At 42.6% G+C, this 21,229-nt stretch overlaps 1 protein-coding gene across 2 annotated transcripts in view; it reads right to left on the reverse strand.

Annotated features, from left to right (window-relative positions):
• Window positions 1-21,229, reverse strand: part of LOC115799677 (cadherin-20-like) — a 102,769-nt gene that overhangs the window by 22,366 nt on the left and 59,174 nt on the right. The window contains exons 1-2 of one of the 2 annotated variants that reach the window (XM_030756929.1): window positions 13,075-13,373; window positions 5,139-5,451 (exon numbers count right to left, since the gene is read on the reverse strand). In XM_030756929.1, the coding sequence (XP_030612789.1) occupies window positions 5,139-5,357 (219 nt within the window). In that variant the 5' untranslated portion in view covers window positions 5,358-5,451; window positions 13,075-13,373. Of the gene's footprint in view, window positions 1-5,138; window positions 5,452-13,074; window positions 13,374-21,229 lie in introns of those variants that run through there. The other variant, XM_030756928.1, reaches the window with a different exon arrangement.

Below are 21,229 nucleotides of genomic sequence, written 5' to 3' on the forward strand. Positions count from 1 at the left end.
ATGAGTGTGGGTTTGCCGTGCCCACATAGCTGCACATTTCACCCACAACTACCCACTGTGGGCATTCATGGACATGTTTGCTGGGTTGTATCTGTCTGCATAAGATTCAGACAGAATTGATAATCAGACAATAAATACACAAAAAAGCCAAGTCCACACAGCGCTGAAGCCTGTGATGTGACCGCTGAGGTGCCATCACATCATCAAGCAAATGAAATGCATACATTAGCATTTTTGTTAACAGTTAAGCCAATGCTTTATGGCTATTGTCACTGAGGGGACATAAATAATGCTCTGGCTTTAATGATGAAATTAATTAAAATCATGGTGTACAGTGTTGTTTTGTAGTCTCAGTGTTAGGTGTTTCTAGCTGTGCACGAAGGGCCATTCAAGCATAATGTAACATACTGGAGGAGACTGATTAAAAAAGCATCTGGACAGCAGTTCCAGGTATTCTGGGAGTGGGTAAGTAATTTGTTATCTAAAATCTCCTGCAGCCCACTCAAACCTTTCATCACAGGAGACTAAGATGAAGTATCTCTGCCTTTGTATTGTCAAGGATTCATTTTGATCTTCTGATGATTTGCTTGTTGAGGCTGATTCTTCATTAACAGCTTTCATTTAACCACCTGCTCCATTTTAACTCTTCTACTCTCACCAGTAATGGAATATATCATATGTTTGGAATCAAAAGTAGGTCGAATAAATTTAGAAGAACATGTAACCTAATGCAGATGGTGTTGCTTTCAGCTTTTTTTTTTGTCTTACAGAATAGATTTTTTTCCCATTGTAGTTGACCCCTCACAACCAACTTGCAGTACCTTCATGGTCAGGGGTTAAAGCAGATTTGGCAGGTGGGGGGGATCCTAAGATGTAACGCTGCAGTGTGAGGAAAAAAAAATCACACAGAAATAAGTCACATAATAATTTGTATTGTGAGCTTCCGTATATATGTATGTATGTATTCTGTATTACCCACCTATCAGATGCTGGAATGCCGTTCTGGATTGTTCCAAGCCAATTTAAATCCCTGTTCATGGCCCTCAATGGCCACCACCTACACCTTGGTAATCTCATAGAGCAGCATATAAAAGATGGCTGTAGCTACCATGACACCACCCACTGGTTTGGAGGTTAGATTTCCTGACCATATTTGGATGCTGCATTGATACACTGTGCATGTATCATACACAAACACACATCTGCTACTAGCATAAATTCACTGATCATGCATAACATGACCACTGACAGGTTAAATGGACTGTCTCCTCATCATGGAACCTGTTAGTGGGTGGGTTACTGTATATCAGGAAGCAAGTGAACATTTTGTCCTCAAAGTGATGGGATTGTGATGGCTTGACAACTGGATCAGAGCATCTCTAGGACTGCAGCTCTTGTAGGGTATTTCCAGTCTACAGTGGTCAATATCTATTAAAAGTGGTCCAAGGAAGGAACACTGGTGAACCACTGACAGTGTCATGGGCGGTCAAGGGGAGCAAAGGCTGGCCCGTATGGTCTGATCAAACAGATGAGCTACTGCAGCCCAAATTAAAGATTGGTGTACAGTGAGCTGTATTATTTGTTTATTATAAATCCTTCAAAAGGCGCCAACAGTATAAACAAGGCCGGAGTCTTGCACAGTGACTCGCATTAGTGAAAGCTTCAGCTCCCACCTGTCAATGTAACTTTACGCTTCACCAGTCTAACTCTAGGATCTGTTATAACACATTCATCCACAGTAGAGTTGTGAAAAAGGGTGAAACTATTCATGGAGGTCATAAATATTTTTGTGCCAGGCTGTAAACACTGTTTTTAATGCTTTAAAGTTGGGCATTTTGACATGAGAGTCTATGGGGATTCACTCAATTTTGGAGCCAGCCTCAAGTGGCCATTAGAGGAACTGCATTTTGTGATACTTAAATGTTTGCTTCTTTTTTTTCTGTCCCAGAGGTTGCTGCTTGGTCTAGGCCAGGGGTGTCAAACATAAAACCCAGTGGCTGGAACTGGCCCACCAGAGGGTCCAGTCCATCCTAGTGGATGGCTTTGGAAAATATGAAAACTGTAAGGTGACAGGAGAAATCTTTTAACTTTATTTTCCGTCACTTTTACAGCTTTCTTACTGACAAAGACATCACACATTGCCTGTCATACTACATCTAAGTATTTGAGCAATACATAAACAATTATGCTAAAATGTTTTCTTATGTCCTCGTGATAAATTTATGTATTATTTTCAAACTGCTTTCTGTCCTCCCAAATTTAAAACTCTTGACCTCCAGCGGTGGTGTGTGGTTATATGCTGTTAATATTGCTGCTAGAAGCAGACATGTAATCACAGCTTACAGCCTGTTTGTTGCCTGGGACCCTGCAGTGCAATCAGAAACCTTTTGTGGCCTCTAAGAGCAAATGCCATCCTGTTGATGCGCAATCAGACTTTACTGTGTACTTAGAGGGCCTCTGTGCATGATGAGTGCTTGCTGCCATCACACTAGCGGAGTGAAATTAAATGCCCCCACTCTGTCTCATATATAATCAACAGGTGTGCAACCGGCACACAACACAGCACTAAATTTGCAACCGCACTCCTTTCAAGACACTTCGTTTGGCTTTTTTTCCCTCATCTGGGGCCGAGCCCAGGTGGTTGAACTGCTAAAAGTTTTGCTAGTTGTTATGCCAGTGATAGTTCAACAGCAGTTTTTACAATACCTTTCATTGCCGAGCAGCAGACAATACAGTTTTTCCTATCACTGCTGACAACATGCCCACCTGCACACTCTCCTGCAAAGCCCAGCTCAGCCCAGAATAGATTTTCTAATCAGCACCCCATTGTGGGCTTCAGCCCTGTGTCTGGTAGTGATATATCACAGGCTCAGCTTTCCTCTGCCTTATCCACCTTCTCCTGCTCCAATGCCTCCTTTCCTTCAAAGCCTTTGAAAGTAGCGAGTTTGACACTCGGGCTATCAATTACCTGCTCCTTTTCAGCTTTGGCCCAAAGCCCCAAACCTCAAACATCCCAACAGCCCTGAATACAAAGTTCTTCAGCAGTGGTAGGCAGAGCTGAGGGGAAGCAAACTAAGGAGGGAGCCTGCAGTACATCTCTCTCCAGCTTTGTCCTGGACTTCAGTGACTCTTAGGGTTGTAGCCTGGCCTGTCAGTATCACTTTGTCCATTCAGTTTGCAAAAATGAGAGATGAGGAGAAAATTTAACGAAATGGGAGATGAATAGGATTAAAGAAGAGGGACAATGGGGGAAAAAAAACAAGAGTTACTTAAATTTTTTAGTGCCACGTTTAAGCAGAAACAACTCCCTCTTCTATCTGCATGAGCACGTGGCTTTTCGGAATCTGACATTTTCTTCAGTATTCCCAAGCGGTGGCGGTGAAATTATTCCAGAAGACTAATTAAAGAAGGTTTGCATCATTCCCAAAGGGTGATTTCAGGGGATGAGCAGTTAATACTGCAGAGTTTTAAAAGCTGATGAGGAATATTGAGGGAGCGGTAGGTCTGGAATCAGGGCTTCATACTTTCAGGAATAGACTCTGAGAGATTTCCTGTTTAAATTCAGACTGTGTTTGTTTATATTAGCAGGTAATAAAAAGAGGCACAAACAGGATTTGAATCTTATTTTGATTTTGAGTTTAATCTATAAAATTAGATTCAACTCAAAATCCCCCCCCCCCCCCCCCCCCCCCCCAAACTTTACCTTCCTGCCCTAGCCCAGCTGGACCTTCCACATATATAACCTATTGTGCAGGAAATTCAAACTGGAGAATCATTTTGAGAGGTTAAAGAAAACAAATACACCGAATAATAAACTGAAGTGTGCAACACAAAAGAATTTTGGTCATTTTCATTGTTGTTTTAGATAAAATAAAAGATGATCATCACCCTGAAGCCTCTCGATGAACTTTTTGCCATGGCAATCTTGGTGTTTTGAAATCAGATGTGACTCGTCAATCACAAGTCTTTAGCCAATTAGCATGCAATGTATAATCCTCCTTTCTGACTTACAGAATGACCAAAATTTCCACAATGGACTTAATATTTTACTCAATAGGACCCAAAAACTAGTGACTGAACTCAGAAAAAAGGACTTCAATAGGCCCGGAAGACTTTTTGTAACCACAGGTATCATCCTCGGTGGCCTAAAAAGAATGCAGGCACTTAGCAGTGGTTTCAAGTCCATCTTTTATAGCGTTCATGGGCTGAACTACATTTATAAAATCTAATTATTGCTTGTAAATGGGGTAAAATTGGCTCCATTGTAATAAAAGAGAGAGGACATGGCTGTTTTATTTCCATTTGGACATCTTATCACTGCTGTATTTGTTCAAACTAAAATAAAACGTGTTCTCTTGCAGCCAATTTGTGTACAGTGAGAATAATACTCAATGAAATGGCTCCTAAATTGACTCAGATTTGTGCAGGCACTTGACACTAAATTATTTTTTGTTTTTCTTTTTCCAAAGAAATCTTTTTTAGCAATATAATGGAGGGGCTTTTTTGTTGTTTGAGATTGCAGAAATGATGCTTTTCTCTACCGATGATGACTAGAATTACAACTATCGATCAAATATTCAATTCACTTTAGCAAGCGAGCAATCAAAGTGCTCCATTGTGAGCACTTCTCCTCTGCTCCTGTGAGAGCATGTCAGCGGTGCTGCAGATGTGCCGTCCACTTCTGAGAAACACAGACGGACTGAAGCTTCGGTTCGAGTCAATTAACTCAATCACTGCTGTCTGGCTCTGGTTCAAAGTGGCTGTCTCTCATAAGGACTCAGTGCATCCAGGGATTAAATTGGAATTTCTTTTTCTTTTTTTTATGGTGTTTATTGAAGCTTGCCTTTGCCCACTGGTAAACTTCTCTTTTGCATTCATGTGCTCAGCTCTGGGCAAGCTGCTGATGACCTCCAGCAGCAGAGCTCCCCTATAGATCTTTCAGTTTGCTCTGTTTGAAAGTTGGAGTTAAAATCACTTTGCAACACCTACCAGTTCAAAGGTTACTCTGAAAACCTCCTCCCCTACCAGGCTAGAAACCTGCACTCTTTGCGCCTCACACCTCCGTGTGTGTGTGTGTGTGTGTGTGTGTGTGTGCGAGTCTGCATGTTCATAAAGTGCAACTTGTAATGAACACTGACCTTTCCAATATAAAGTGGTTCCAGTCCAGTGTACTCCTCCAGGACAAAGAACTGATTCCATACCCAGCTTCGCTTCACCCGCTGCAGCAGAGCTGAGCTCCCCGCGTGCTCCTCCTCTGCCGGTGTACCCAGAAGGCTCTGGGGCAGAAGGGTCAAAATGCCAAGGACCACGGGGAGCAAGGTCCGTGCAAATGCTAGAAGATGCGCCCGGTCTCCCATCGCGAAGCACAGAGTATTATTTGAAAAGACTTTCCCTTTTTTCTTCAAGTGCAGCTATTTCCTGGGTCCCGTCTTTGTGGGCAATGCCGGTGTCCTGGAAGAGGAAAAAAGAAGAGCACAGCTGAGTCTCAGATTTTGGACACATTCATCTCTTTGAATATGTGTCATTCACAGGTCTCCAGCAGTGCCATGCTGTACAACATTTTCACTGACTCCAGATTATGAGCTGAATAAGAGGCTGAATAAGAGGGTTCCTCTTGTACTGGCGATGTGGAAGAGGAAAAAGATGGGGACAACAGGTACATGTCCTTCAGAATTTTTTTTTTTTTTACTTTAAGGTAAATCATTAGAAGTTTTTTTTCTGTATTTTTACTGTTTGAAAGCTAAAAAATGAAGAACAAAAGACTGAGGATGCCACCGGTGAGCATAACTTTAACACCTCAAGTGCAGTGATTAGCTTATCATAGAATAAAGATCACATTTTATGGGAAATTTAAGCAGGTTTATGATCCATCAGAATTAGTTTGAGCTGATCCGAACAGAAAAGTGAAAAAGAAAATCAATTATTATAGAGACTGAAGAGGTGGAAAATAATTTATGTGAAACTCTCTGACTTTTGCACAGCCACCCAAGTGGCCCTGAATGTCAGACAATCGTTTTCAGAAAGGTTAGGACTTTCTCGGGGGTTTCCAGTGTTATCCAAGAAACAGTTTGGATACAGAATAGATGGACCGTCAGGTAATTTGTTGTTTGTAAAGGAATATTTTCCATCATATATTTGAGAATGTTGTGTAAATGAGTGAGCATCCGAACCATTAGTAGGTGGATTTCTAAATTTTGATAGTAAAGTTACCAGTTTAGTGTTACTTCATGCTTTTATGTTAAGTTAAGCCAATAGGCAATCAGCTTTAATACACAACAAGTTGAAAGGGGTGTCAAAAGCTTTACTTTTAATGAGGCAGTGCCCCAGAGCCCAGGAGATAGGACGAGCTTATCAACATTACTAGGACATGAAAGATTGGGGTAAGTTGTGATAGACTGGGAAGGGCAAGGGTTGGCTCAGGAGATTGGGGGGGGGGGGGACCCATGGCTGCTGCCACGTGGGTGCCTGGAGCCAGAGGTTGCCTTATATGGATGAGAGGGTGGAGTGCCAATCAGATTGGTGATTATCAGCGTCCTCCGTAAATTGTGTGGGCAGACACACGTCTACCCACGCCTCATAGATGAGGCCTAGCAGACCCCAGGACAGGTAAAGCAGCTACACCCCAAACTTAATTATCCAGGTAGAGGAGGTAGAAAAAAACTTCATCCCACTCAGTTATTAGGAAAGTGTACACAGAAACTAAACCTTTTTTGTTTGGTTGGTTGGTCTTTGTACCAGGCTGTAAACATGCTTTTTGATGCTGCAAATTTATAAATTTGAACACAGGAGTCTTTCAATTCAGGAGCCTGCCTCAAGTGGCCACTACAGGAACTGCAGTTTCTGCACTAGGCTCCATTTTTCAGCTTCAGAGGTCGCTGGCTGGTCAACATTGGTGGTTGCAGCAGCTAGTGGTCTGCAAGACCTCATTTCCACTAATTCAGTTCACAGAACTGGATCTCTATTGTGTGTTTGTGGTGCTGCAGCATTTTTTATTGTATTTATCTGACAAAGAATATTTCTATTTATTGATTAAAATCTGTGGTTCCGATTTAGGGACAGAAATAACAGTATTTTTCATCCAATTAGCTCTAATTAACAGTTGTCTCTTAGTTAGACAGAATAATGCTAAAGTTGAGTCTTCAAAACAGGGCTACAACTAAATAAAAGGACTGAGGAACTGATATCCTCATCCTAGTGTATTATTTTTGTTATTTAGCAGTAATTAATGGATGTCTGTATCTGTGCGATGCCCCCGTACTGCAGCTGTAGCTGACACCTTAGCACCCCACCCTGTCTGCTAAATAAGGTCATTTTTGGCTCCAAAAACCCAACATGGTATTAACCAAAAAGCTAATTTTGTTGCAAATGGTGGTTAATTCCATCTTTTCTATACAGTCTTTTCATCTTTTCAATCTCTTATTATATATTTCTACAGAGTAAGTAGATAAAAGAATGCATATTTCACATTCTGTTGCCCAAACTGCCCTAAAAATATTAAAGCGATGTAATGTTTTGGAGCCTGGAGCAGAAAGCAGAAATAATGAAGCACTGGCTCCAGCTCCTTTGCCTCCAGCTCGGGACACAAAACACGGGCAAGTGTAAGCACACTCTCTCTTCCTTCCTCCTTTTCCTGTCATGAGGAGAGGTGAGCTCCTTCACACCTCCTGTAAAAGGCCCGGGGGTGTGATGTTCTGAGATTGTAGTGTTTCTGTTAACACCCGTGCTCAGCTCTACTCACACCATGTTCTACAAGCTCCCTTCAGCACTGCACACCGTTCATTACAAGTGTGCTGTGTATAGCTTTTTTTCTTCCTTCCATATCGCAGGTTTGGAAGGCCCCTATGGTGCTGCCTGGTTGCAGGATTTCATGCCTCTAAATACCATCTCCATGTCGTTCTTTTTGATATGAGCATCATACGAATCCTTAAGATCAGCGAGGTCACTTCTGTGGATTTTTGCAGGAGATGCTTTTTAAGGTATTGATCTGAGTTAATCAATATGTTTTCACATGCAGTGCATGGCACCTACGCTGCCTCTTCCCATCTGCATCTTGTTTTCATGTATTAGGAGGACGGCTGCATCTGCCCGCATCTTCTTGCATTAATGAGCTCAGGGGAAAATAGGCAGATTTACGGTCTGAAAGTAGAAAAGGGGAGCGAGGAGGGGAGGGGATAAAAGGAAAAGAAAAGCAAAAAGAGAGGAGGCTGTTAGCAGAAAGTTTGAAGCAGTGGAAGAAAGAGAGACTATTTGACTCATTGGTTGACTCCATTATGTTTTGTAAGAGAGAGTGCTTTGTGCTGCTGTGGACTGCCTGAATCGCCAAACTCAGTTAATCATTGTTGAAGAGGCACAAAAGGCAGGGAAGGGCGGGAGGCGTGGCTGCATTGTCAGCGGGAGGCTGAGCTTTGTGTGTGTGTGTGTGTGTGTGTGTGTGTGTGTGTGTGTGTGTGTGTGTGTGTGTGTTAAGACAAACCCTGTGAGGGCCGCTTGGCAGGACGACTGACACTTGACCTCGCTGCTCCCCTCTTTTCTGCCTATTCAAGCTGCCTGTTTGCCATTATGAAGTCAAATTAGCTTCCAGACCTGCCTCCCCTCTCGGCTCCTCCCCTTCAAAGGTCACAGCTTGCACCCAGGCATTTTGCTCTATTTTGTCATGCCTAATGAGGTGACATGCTACGTAATTGTGCTGCCAAAACATTCCTCACATCTTTCTTCTGTTAATCTTATGGCATTTCGCTTGTTTAAGTAGAACAGCAGCTGCCGTGCATGGCGGATTGAAGGGGATGGGAAGATGAAGGGATGAGGAGCGAGGTGGAGGGTGGCGGAGCAATCATATGAAAAAGCTTTGCAAGATTTAAGGCAAAGAGGTATTTTCCCACCGGGCTGAAGCATTCCTCCAAGTAGAAAAATCTGCCTTTGTATTCAAAAGAAAAATAAGTCAAAATGGGAAAGAAAGTACAGAAGCATCCAATTTGTCCAGTGTTTGTGTTAAAGTGAAAGAAATCATTGGAAGGAAGGGTTGGAGGAAGAAACTGAGTGACAGTGATTGTCAGGGGGAGCAGCTGGTGTGGGAAAATGATAGGCCATATTGTCGTATCATCGTACTCCGAGTCCACCTGCTGCTCCATTAGCTGCGATCTGACAACAACAGACTATATCAAACTGTTCCTGCGTGAGGGAGTGAGGTGAGTGATTTCTTCCAATGGAGGAAAACAAACTGCCGCAGTACGACTGACAGGCTCTGTACCTCCACCTGTTCTTACTGACTCACTGCTGCTTGAATGCACTCAGAAAGCACTCGCATTCACATGAATTAACCCGTGGAACTTGTTTTCATAGGGATGGGTGTTAAACCCATCTGAGACATCACAAGGTTGGCAAGTTCCCAAAGTTGGCGTGAGAGGCTCCATTTTGGCTACTTGTGTAACGTTTGTATTTTTTTTAAAATTTCTGTTTGGTTTGTGATACTGTATTCATTTATTCTCCAAGTTGGGAAATTACTTTGTTACAGCAGCCAAAACATGAAAAACAACTGAGATCAATAAAACAAAGTATTTTTTTTATCTTACACAACCTTTGGTGCATACTTCAGCATAAGGATTTATAGTGTTATGCCCATCATGACATCAGAAGAAGAGCTGCTTTGTGAATGAATGAAAAACTCAGAGACAACAGTGTGAAGATCACCATGTTGCTGCACAGCCATTCCCCAACACACTTTGAAATGTGAAAAGCTTCTGCAGCCCATCCACACCTTTGAAAATATCATTTTAATTTAATCCCCAAAAAAGTAATCCTATAGAATAAGGTGCTGTCCACATGTACTCTGGTATTTTGGTAAATGTAATTTTTTTTTCTGTGTTTTGGCCTTTTGTCCACATGTAAACAGCCTTTTACCTCCTTTATCTTTGTTTACCTGTTTACGATGCACTTTGTTGCTTATTTTTAGTTACCTGTTTGAAATAAAGCAAACAAAGGATCAAATCCCTGTTATAAAAAATAAATACCTGTGCACATGTGGATGTAATCTAAAAAATGTGACTTTATTCCTGTCTCATTCAATTCATAAACTCTTATTAGAATTTCATTGAACTGATTTAAAAAAAAAAAAAAGACATTTAATGTAAATGACCTCTCGTGACCTACCTGCAGTACCTTCGTGATACACCAGGGGGCCGAGGACGGAATTTGTGAATCACAGCAGTAGAAACACCACGAAAGCTAACAGAACAAAAACCAACTATCCGTATAGCTTTTCTGACACGATTGCCGTGCATGACGATATTTACGCTGGAGCTTTGCGGATACGGTGTCCGTAGCAACCATATTAAATTGTGTACACTTTTCAAGTTTTTTCAGGAATTGCAGACGGCACATTTCATGCCTTGTGTTGTCACTTGGTGTTTATGCATGTTAAATTTTAATCTCTAATGTAGAATAATTGTTTAATAAACAAGTTACAAAAGTTAACAAAAGGCAGTACTGAGTTACATGTTGCAAAAGTTGCTTCTTGCAAGTGCACAGCTCTGATCGGTTCAAGACAACACTACTCCATCAAATTACATGTACTACACAAATAAATACAACTATGTGGTTATGCCCCTAGCAAAGCAAAAAGTTTGCAATTATAACAAGAGCTCATGTAAAAGTACAGAAAAGCAATATCAAGAACTTGTGGCAAATCAATTATTTCTGAGGGAAAGTTCCAAAAAGTTTACTTGTTATAGCTTCTTAAACAAGATTTTGGGCTCTAAACTTCACATGGGGGGGAAAAAAGCTATTTTCAAGACATTTCAAAAGTTGAAGTTCAATTTTTCATATTTTTGTTTATTTTATGCATCAATTATTGATAGATAACCAAGAAAAAAGAAGTTAATTTGATTTAAAATGCTATTAAAAACTTGCCAGAGACCTTTCTGTCCACCAAACTCCCATTTACTTTGTGAGGTTACCGGGGTCCAGCTCAGTGTGTGGTGCATTAGTATGGGTTTGCCCTGTTTGAGTGCTATGTGGAGCATTATTAAGTGTTAATTTCACAGTGGCCATGTCTTTGCTCCACTCACCTCAGCTTTAAAAAGAGGCCTCCCATACTGTGGAAAAAGCTCCTTAAAAACTGGGTGGACCCATGAAAAAGGGTTCCACCCACCCCAGCGGGGAGAAACGTCACGGCCAATTTGTTAACCACAATTGATTTTGCACGGTGGAAAGCGGCGGCCGCACCGAAGCTCTGAATATCTCTGACCCAGGCGAAGTTGCTGCATCGATACACTTTTTTTTGAAGCGCAGAAGACCCGGCATGAGAAAGTGTCTTTCAGTAAGCCAAACACAATGAGCCGAGCTGCCTGCAAAATGCAGAAGAGTTTTCTGAATCTAATTTCACTTCCAGGCCCGAGCTCCAAGCGTGACGGGCCATATTCCCCAAAGAAGTGTAGGTTTTTAAGAATTTCTGAATGTATATTTACTTATTTACATAATTAAATGGAGACAGCTGCTTGCATGAACTTTTAACAAGCAGGCCTCTGCTGCAGCACGGCCTCTTGTATGTTTTGTATGCGTGTGGATAAACCTGACCACTTCTTGTGGTTTCTATACCGTCACCGCCTGCAGCAAAGACCCAGTTTCCTCAGTCGGCTCATGGGGCGAGCCTTCAAAGGCAGCATCGAGCTTAGCCGAACTCTCTCAAGATCACACAGTTGTTTGTGTGTTGGTATGAATATAAGTTCACAGCATGCCTGTATGCGCGTCAGGCTGCTGCCCTCTATTTGCCTTCCTTCCACCAACCTCGGACCCCCTCAGGACACAGATGCTGGCGTGAGCCCGTCTTTGAACCTGCTTCTTTAATTGTGGGGAGCTCAGCCAGTGCAGCTGTGCACGCCACCACCGCAACCAGCGTCTCCCTCCCTGCGGCTCATTTACTGTAAGGTGCTTTTAATTACTCCTCCCTCCCTCCACTCTGTAGTTTTCTTTGTGTGCTGGCTGAGCTTCAGAAGTTTGGTAACAAAAATAATTCATTCACCCTTTCCTCATTTTTCCCTCTTTTTCAACATCTGTACAACTGTACCGCGTCGGCTTATTTTTAGCTTTCCATAAGGTCCTTTTATCCCATGTCTGCTGTAGTTTTGGCCTTTATCTCCTCCTCCAGTGCACATTCAGTTCATTCATCGCTTGGTGGAGGCCATAAAAGGAGCCTTGTCATTTATTGAGAAATTAAATCACACAAACTGGCATTCATCCCGGGCACTGGTGCATGGAAATGATGTCACAGTTCATAAGCGTCATCTGGAAAAGTTTGCAATCAGTGTCGCAAATTAAACCGCGGCATCTCTGGGACGGATCCTTTTAAATTAGCAGCTGGAGAAGCCCCCGCTCCTCGTTAGGCCCATTTCCTGTGCTGGAAATGTCGTTTGAGAAACCTGAACGGCATTGCTATTATAGATTCCAGCGCTCAGTGCTCATCTTTCAGAGAATCCACCTCCCGATAATGGCAAGAGAAGCCTGTCGGCTCCTGTGAGGACGCACCTGCCAATCTGGTATCTTATTTGCGGGCCTTACAAGAGAGGCGATAGCTTAATGGGTTTGATAGTGGGGAGAAAAAAGTCCTCATCTTGAGAAACTAGAACCTTGACTCAGGCTGTGGAATGAGGTCTGAATGCCAAATGGTGGTCCCTTAAAAGCAGATAGGCATTCCTCTCCTTCGGCATGACTCGTTTGAAGCAGTGACGGCGCAGACGTGCTGAGAATTGGAGCCCTGGAAAGTTTGTTGTGCCCCCTCCTCTGCTAAAAATAAATAAATAAATAAAAAGTACTCACCCTGACCTACTTTTGACAGCCACATGCTTGTTTCTGTAAACACTACCTATCAATTAATGCATGCAAAAAGAAAATCAAACTATCGATCGGATGGTGCGGCGCTCAGTTAGAGCTGAGAAATCCCCAGTGGAGCGTACACATCCCTCACTGTACCCCCTGTTTACAGCTTGAAAGTATTACTGGCACAGTTCAAAACGTGACCGGTGAAAGACACACACACACACTTACACACACATATTCACACACACAAAATCCATGCCTTACCTTTTTAACTTTATTCCTCCTGCTCGTTTTTCTCCTCCTCTTATCTCTTTGTTCTTCTTTTCCCCGCACGCTTGCTAAATTTGCCTTGTAAAAGTTGTGAGAGCTGCTGCCTGCAGTGAATCAGCTTCCCTAAAGTCACCTTGAGTCCACGCTCTCACTGGCCTCTTTGTAAAGTTTCCCTTCTCTCCATCTGTATATATAAATAAATATAGATCTACTGGTACTGCCTGTGCTCTGTCTCCACTGCTTTCTGCCTCTCATGCCTGTCTGCACACTCTCATCCCCGGTGTTGCCTATCTGGGAACCCAATCAGACTAAAGGACCAATTGTCCCTCTCTTTACAATCAGTGGGACGACCTCCCCCCGGCTCCAGCGTAATCCAGCAATCTACAACCTTGGTCAGTGGGTAGAGGAGAGGGTGGAGAAAGAAGAGGGGAGTGGTGGGGGAACTGACAGCAGGATAGGGGTGAAATTACAGCAGGAGGGAGTGCAAAATCAGGCGAGCAAAGGATAGGGGAATGAGAAGAGAGAGGCATGAGGTGGTAGATAGTAAGCCGTGGAGGGGGCGTGCAACCCATTTCATCTCAGGGTATTTGCAAGTGAATGAAGTGGCCAGTGTGGAGGGGAAAAACATGGGCTAAGAGTGTGGCAACTGCCAGGGGTGCAGGATCACCGGCCAAAGTCGAGAAAGATGGAGGACAAAAAGAAAACGCCAGCAAACCTGCCCTAATGCATTTTAATGAGGCGGTGTTGTACACCGCTGGATCTGTAGAGGGATTTATGGGCATGAAAGATGAAGCTTTACACTGCATTATATTCTGCTGCTCGCCCGGTCAGAGTCAAAGCAATTAGTTTTCCAAATTGGCAAAAAGAGGCAGAAAAAAATCAGGCGCACGCCAATACACACAATAAGCGCAGCGGAAGATTAGTCATGGTCACGGAGATCTGATCCCTGTTTAGCGCAGAGAGAGAGAAAATAGCAGCGTTTCATTTAAGCAATCATGGAATTAATGCAGAGGTTCTCAGAGTCGAGTCTCTTGCATATTTCTCCTCAGGAGGAGGAGGACAGTGAACGTGAAATCATATTGGAGATGTACTCAACCATGTTTAAACAGAAATGAGAATATATTGCAGAGAAAATGTTCTAGGCAGCTACTTGGGTTCCTATTTTCTTCTTTCATTACACACTCTGAACTGGTTACATATTGTATTTACAGACAAAGTAAAGTGATGAGGCAAAGTTGATCTGTTATTCCCTCTGGGACAACTTTGCTCTTTTTTTTTTTTTTCCACTCGACAGCCCTTTGACTCTCCTTAATCTTCCTGACAGAGTAATTTGGTGTGTTGTACAGCTCTAAAAATACAGATGAAGGCTGTTGTCACCCACTGAGCCAGATGGTCAAAAGGTTGCACTTCTCCATCGGTTCAATATGTTTTCTCTCTCTCCCACTCTGTCCCTTTCAATATGTCTTCTTTCTCATTTGGCAGGTCATTCTTCTTCACCACCGACCCCTCTCCCCTCCTTTGCTGCCCTCCCAGTCGTCTTTGTCTCTTTGAAGACCTGACTGGTTAGCGCCCCGGCCAATCTGTTAGCGAATGCTTGACTGGACCCCCGGAAAAAAGGCAGGGGCTCCCTCTTTGTTGGAGAGGGTGGCATTCAGGCACATTGAACAACACCTTCCATCACTGTGGCAGAGCAGAGGATAATAATTGGCAGAACAAATTGAACCTATAGGACTTATGGAAGGGCCTCTCTCTGTGCTGGTAGACATCTGGAGAACAAGTCCCTTTGGGCGCTCGTCACAAAGGCCCAGACTCACCGTTTAAGTAGATTGGATACAGTTGTGTTCTGCATGTTGCTGGACTTTGGTCTTGTGGTAATATGCAGGATGTTATAGGGACACGGTGCTTTCACGCATTGGATAAAGTACGCCTTCTCTTAAGGTTTGTAAAGGCCGTGACTGGTTGTGTCACCTCGGAGCACCTTTCGCCACAACCTACAACAAACTGAGGCTTTCATGAGGAAAGCAGATGTCATGGCTGTTAGACTTGCAAAGAACGTTGGTACTGCATTACTAATTAGTCTTGCATTATCACTCTGTTAATTGTTTTCTTTAATCTTCTGCGGTCTTTAGTAACTAGTTTCTTCTTCTCCTTTATCACACTATTTTTTTGGAGCCAAGAGTGGAGAAGCAAAAGGTAACAATTCAAATCAAAGCTGCAAAAGGGAATGTTTTTTTTATTTCGTTTAACCATATCACAATTGTTGCATGGTATGTATTCCACCTTGTATCTGCATAGGTTAAAGTCCATGTAATTTTTTTACATACACTGACATTTAAGAATCACACCAAGGTGTGAAAGTGCTCACTTTGCTCTTGATTACAGCACTTTGCAATCAACTGGCTAATGTTTCAATGAGCGACTACCCTCGGGGCTGCAAAATCACGCTAATGTAGTTCCTCCAGTGGCCACCGGGGGCTGCCTCCCATTGTGAGCCTCATAGACATCATACAGTTTAGCGTGAGCATGTGCAATAAAGTCCTGTATGGATGTATTTGTGTGAATGGGTGAACGTGGCTTGTAATAAAAAGTGCTGTTAAGTGCTCAGAGTAAAAAAAGCACTGTATAAGCACCACTCCATTTAGCTTGTTAACCTGCATGAGCCACAGTGACAGCTACATACATCTGACAGGTAGTTATACACCACTGGATAATGTCACAGTTGCAGCAAAGTTACTGCAGTTATTAAACCCCGAGATGTACAGTTAACACCTGAGACTTTGTCCACAGGTGGTAACTGGTACATCTTTTTAATAGTTTGGGTTATAGGGGCTTCTTTTTATTGCTTTACTCCAAGTGATCTCCAGAAGAAATTGGTTGCATCCTTCTCTCCTTTTGCATCCACATAGCACTATATTCTTGTGTTAGCTGAAGAGCACTGAAGAGACTGATACTTTTCAGATAGCCCAAATATTGTTTCTCAAAAAAACAACAATAAAAAAAAAAGTAGCCTCAGGTTGACTTGCAGACAGACATTCACAAGGCCACACTTCTAGAAGAAAAAGTGGAGAAACCTCCAGTTAATAAACCCTGCTCCCCCATATTAAAATAGCTCTCAATACTGCCATGCTTCAAAGACCAGATTAAAAATAATGACAACGGTAAGGTCCAAAAGAAAAAACAGCCGGGGAAGGTAAGACCCTGCTTCTTTACGCTCACTTATCATGTAACAGCCTTCAAACGGAATAACCTAAACAAAATTCAGCCAGTCTCACTCAACGTATCGCTTTGCCACCACAACCACCACAAGGAGAAAGCATGAAAGAGGGTTAGGTTTCAGAAGAACAAGATGAGAGAGCTCCAGAGAGAGGGAGCAAAGCCTCCATGTCATCTAAGATAAGAGGAGCAGCTCTCTTCCCTTCTGCCCGAGATTAGAAATGGCATCGAGCAGAACAAGCCTGAGTACAAAGAGCTCTTCTGTGTCTTTGGGGTGCACAGTCAAGCCTTTTCATGTCTGATTTTGGCTACGGGTCGAAACAAAGGGAAATTAGACCGGGAAGTCATTGTGTCTTTGTAGAGAGAGAGAGAGAGAGAGACACACGCACATGTGATGGAGGATTTGTGTACGCAAGCCAAGTTGTGGTAACCTTTACAGTAATTGGTAGAAAAGACAAAAATAAGATGTTTGGCCTTAATTGTGAGGCATCAGAATTGGCACAGGGTCGAAAGAGTGAACCGTGACATTAAGTGCCTGCCTGGCTTCATCTGGCTTCCTGCTTCTCGTGCTATTGTCTCAGATAAGCTGCCTCTTTCCAGATCCCATTTTCCCGGTGACCTTTTCACCATTTCCCCCCCCTCGTGTCTGAGCTACGCCACCTCAGCAGGGTATTGACTTTCACTCCACCGTGTTAAACTTCACCATCCGTGTACGCCTCATTGCCGAGCCTCCGCTGTGACAAGAGGCGGCATTCTGTTTGGGATAAAAGGCTCCCCAGGCTGTTTGATGCGGTATTCCAACGGGAATAGGCAGGGACTTGGCCTTGATGAGCTGACAGGAGCTGAGGAGACGTGGGGGCCTCGAAGCAGCAGGACCACAAACCTCAGGAACAGCGTGTCTTGCTCTGATATTTACCCCTCCCCGTTCTGTCATTCCCCATAACCCCTACTCTGTGCTCTGTCCCTGTGACCCTGTCTGCGAGGCTGAATCTGAAAGACTGGAGCAACTTTTTGAAGTAAGAATTAAGGACGAGCACATGCGTTGTGACTGATGCAAGCAACAAACATGAATGCACGCAGAACATGAAATATCTGAATTATGAATGCATTCTGTCTGCAATGCTACTCCTGCTTAATTATTTACATGCAGCCAACAAAATGAATATAGAAAGAAGAAAGGCATACATGCTCCTCCAAATGAAAAACAGCATCCCATTCAACAGTACTTTAAATCAGGCACTGGCAGCATCTGGTAACTTTTGTAAGCATAAAATCATTTTATTCAGGACTTACTTAACTTACTAATAGATAACTATCTCTGATTAAAAAGGGCTCACTGCTCTTATAGAGGCATATTTGAGTCTGAGTCCTGATCTCGACTTCCTAGAGTAAACAGAATAACAATTAGGTCGAGTGCACGCGCTCCGTTACACGTTGGGTATGCCGGAGGCAGCCACACACATGATAAATGCTTTCTTTTGTTGGTTTCTGTGCGTTTGTAGTTCCACACTGATTCACTGATCAGAGGAAGAAATAGTCCAGCGGGGGTTTAAACAACACCATCCGCCACTTTCTTCTACCTTGAAACAAACCCGGCTTATCATAGTGGTTCCTTTCAAAGCTTTGTGCATGAAAAGTTTTCCAGCTAAATAAATGTGACAAATCCAAAAAGAAGAAAAGAGCATCGTCTTCTAAAACTCGCGCTGCCCAGTCTTGGCTGACTCCTCATTAGTTGGAAAAAGTAAAAACAATTAGGGTGTTTATTAAGTCCTCCTTTTGGCTGAAGTCTAACTCGTGAGGTCTGTTGCAGCATAGCATTTTTCCCTGTGTCACCTGGCAACTAAAAGCATCAAAGGACCTGTTCATCTCAGAAGGTCTAGGATCCAAAGAACCCGAGCTGTGCCCGCTGCTTTATTCTCGCAGGTCAGAGATTCTTGGGCTGCAGCGGCGAACCCTTTTACCAAAGAACATGACTTTTTCATCAGTGCACTTAACAATTATGTTGAAGAATCCCATTTTGGTGACTTTACAAGCTGCTGCTGGATAAAAGGTACTCGCATATTTGGTGTGTGTGTGTGTGTGTGTGTGTGTGTGTGTGTGTGTGTGTGTGTGTGTGTGTGTGGCTTTGTAAGCAACTGCCAGCCTCTGTGCAGCCGTATCCGCTTGTACGCCAACCAGCATTACTATCAAATTTCCTGCATGAAGAGGAGTTAATAACAAGACGGGAGACAGAGGTAAAGTGTGGGTAATAATAAAAAGTGATACATCATGGAGCTGAACAATGGCATAATCAGTTATTAATTAAGCAATAGTAATTTCAGTTTACATACAGTAGATTTAAAAAACAAACACTTTTTCCATCCTAATCAATGCAGAAATACTAAACAAGGCTCACAGTCTACAACCACGTTTGCAGCTTTAAGGTAACAGTAATGTGACCATGCTGACATGCTCAGACTAACAATACCAGAACTGTCTGACTGACGATCCAACACAAGTCACAGGTTAATGTAATGTGTCATTACAGAAAAAGTGATAAGTTTTGTTGTCACTGGTTGGCTGTATTCCACAAAGTAATAGGGAATTAAAATCCACTGAGAAGTCAAGGACGCAGTCAGTCACATCCAGGACAAAAGAAGCTTGTTTCACTAAAATCTCACCAATAATGTGAGGAGCAGTGATTTTGCCTGTAAAATGACAAACGTGACCCATTTGGTCATCATTGTGTGCAAGTTTGAAATTTTGATGCAATACTGTAGGAGAAGTGGTGATTCTTGTAAACTGTAGGTGGACGAACAGATGAGGCATTGCTATGATGTGAGCTCATTAGTCCTTCTTTGTTCATTAGGTAGCTCATTAAGGGCTGCCCTCACAGGAAGAAACTAGCAGCAATGTAGCCACCAGAGACCATGAAATTCAGCTACAATGGGTGAAATTACACAAAGTCGGTGTGGCAAGTTAAACTCAACTATGACATGAGCAACTGAAGCGATTACCAGTGGAATGAAGTACTGAATACTGCTTGCCACATGATGGAGTGGAAAGTACACTAAAGGGTTAGCGACGCAACTGAAGATTGGCATGTTCATTATAACGACCAACCTTCAGCTACGAATGCATGACGGGCAAGCATGTGGATGGGGATTTATGCTTAATGTGATGATCGAGGGGTGGCTCTGACTGAGAAACAAAAGATACTGCCCTCACTGTTTGTGTATACTACTATGGTACAAACCCTTATTAATTTACTTTTAACATAAACTACAGAATAGAAGTTTATTCTCAAACTGAAATAGCCTAGCAAAACAATCCCAATCCTGAAGGGGACACGAATGGATGTATGAACAACATTTCATGGTTAATCAGTTAAAAAATGCTGAGACATTTCACTGTAAGAGGCAGTAGCACAGTCACCTGATTTTATCCTCTGGGGAACATGAATGTCTGTTCATAGAAAGCCATTAAAATGAGGCTGAGGCTTAACTTCGAACTGTAATATGGCATTGCAAGTGGGAAAACTGTGGATAACCAAAGTCATTAGGGTTCACCCTGAATGAATGTCTACACCACATTCCTTGGTTATCCATTAAAAACTTGAGTTTAATTGTGGCGCCATTGAAGAAAAATTCTGAGATCACAACAGTTCACCCTCTGAGGAGCACGAAGGAAAAGCAGATGTCCTAGCAAGCCACTGAAAAGTTGCTGAGGAATTTTATGTCAACCTCATGGTGGTGCCACTGGGAAATGGTGGATTACCAAAGTCATTGGGATTCACCCTCAGGGGAACATGAATGTCTGCACGAGATGTCATAGCAAGCAGTCACTGAAGCATATGCCTTCAAACTGTAAATGTCATGGTGGTGTTAAAGAAAAAAAAAAACAGATCACAACAGTCACTCAAATTCATCCTCTGGGGAACATGAATGTCTGAAGAAGCTATCATAGTGAGCTATTCAAAAGCAGCTGAGGCATTTCTCTTCAAACTCTAAACTCAACCTTATGAGGGTACCATTGGGAAACTGCTAATAACCAAAATCATTAGGGTTCACCCACAGGGGAACACGAATTCCTGCACCAGATGTCATGGTTAGCCATTAGAAAGTTGACCTTTCAATTCACAGTAAATGTCAACCACATGGTGGCGTTAGGGGAAATATTCAAGGATTAAACTTCTCATTAGGATTCAGCCTCTAGGGAACTGCACCAAGGTTGCTGGCAAACTGTCTGAAAGGATAACATTTTCAGAGTTTGAGTTACTAGTTTGGCTAAAAAAGAAAATACAGTTTTACAAGGCCACTCTTACTCAGGACTTCATCATTCTTCAGTTTAATTTTATGTATTTTGATCTACATGCTTGCTCTTGGTGTATTATTGGATTATTGGGTTTCTATCAAGAATATAAGTCTTAAACTTGCCTATTAAAGATCCCAAAGAGGACTATTGTTGTGAATTGGTGCCATATAAATAACCAGTGAACTGAATTGATAGGAAAGCTCTTTCTATTTCAGTGTTTTTGAGAAAAATTAATGTTTTTTTTCTTTTTTGTTGCAGTCTATTTTCAGTTGTAGTAAAAACTTTTCTCCTAGTATGTACTGAATAATGAATATACCATATAGTTACACTGATTCTTACAAAGAGAAACAGGAAATGCAGTGAACAGGAGAAAGTGAAAACGCACAAGGAAACAAAGGTTTGGGATGCTGCTTGATTCGTGGGAAAATCTGGCACCTGTTTTTCTAGCTGATTTAATAATGTTCCCATTAACTCCATGCCTGGTTGACAGCCCAGAGGTTGGTGACAGACTGATCTGAAATCATCTCTCTCTGAATCTTCTAATGACTCTACTGCTGTGCTCAGCTCTACACCGGAGTAGGAATCTGGGCTGCTGAATCTGGAGGCGTAGCAGAAACGTCACCATCAGTTATTTCTAAAGAAC

Source organism: Archocentrus centrarchus, chromosome 20, assembly GCF_007364275.1.
Source record: "Archocentrus centrarchus isolate MPI-CPG fArcCen1 chromosome 20, fArcCen1, whole genome shotgun sequence".
In the NCBI taxonomy this organism is placed as follows: domain Eukaryota; kingdom Metazoa; phylum Chordata; class Actinopteri; order Cichliformes; family Cichlidae; genus Archocentrus; species Archocentrus centrarchus.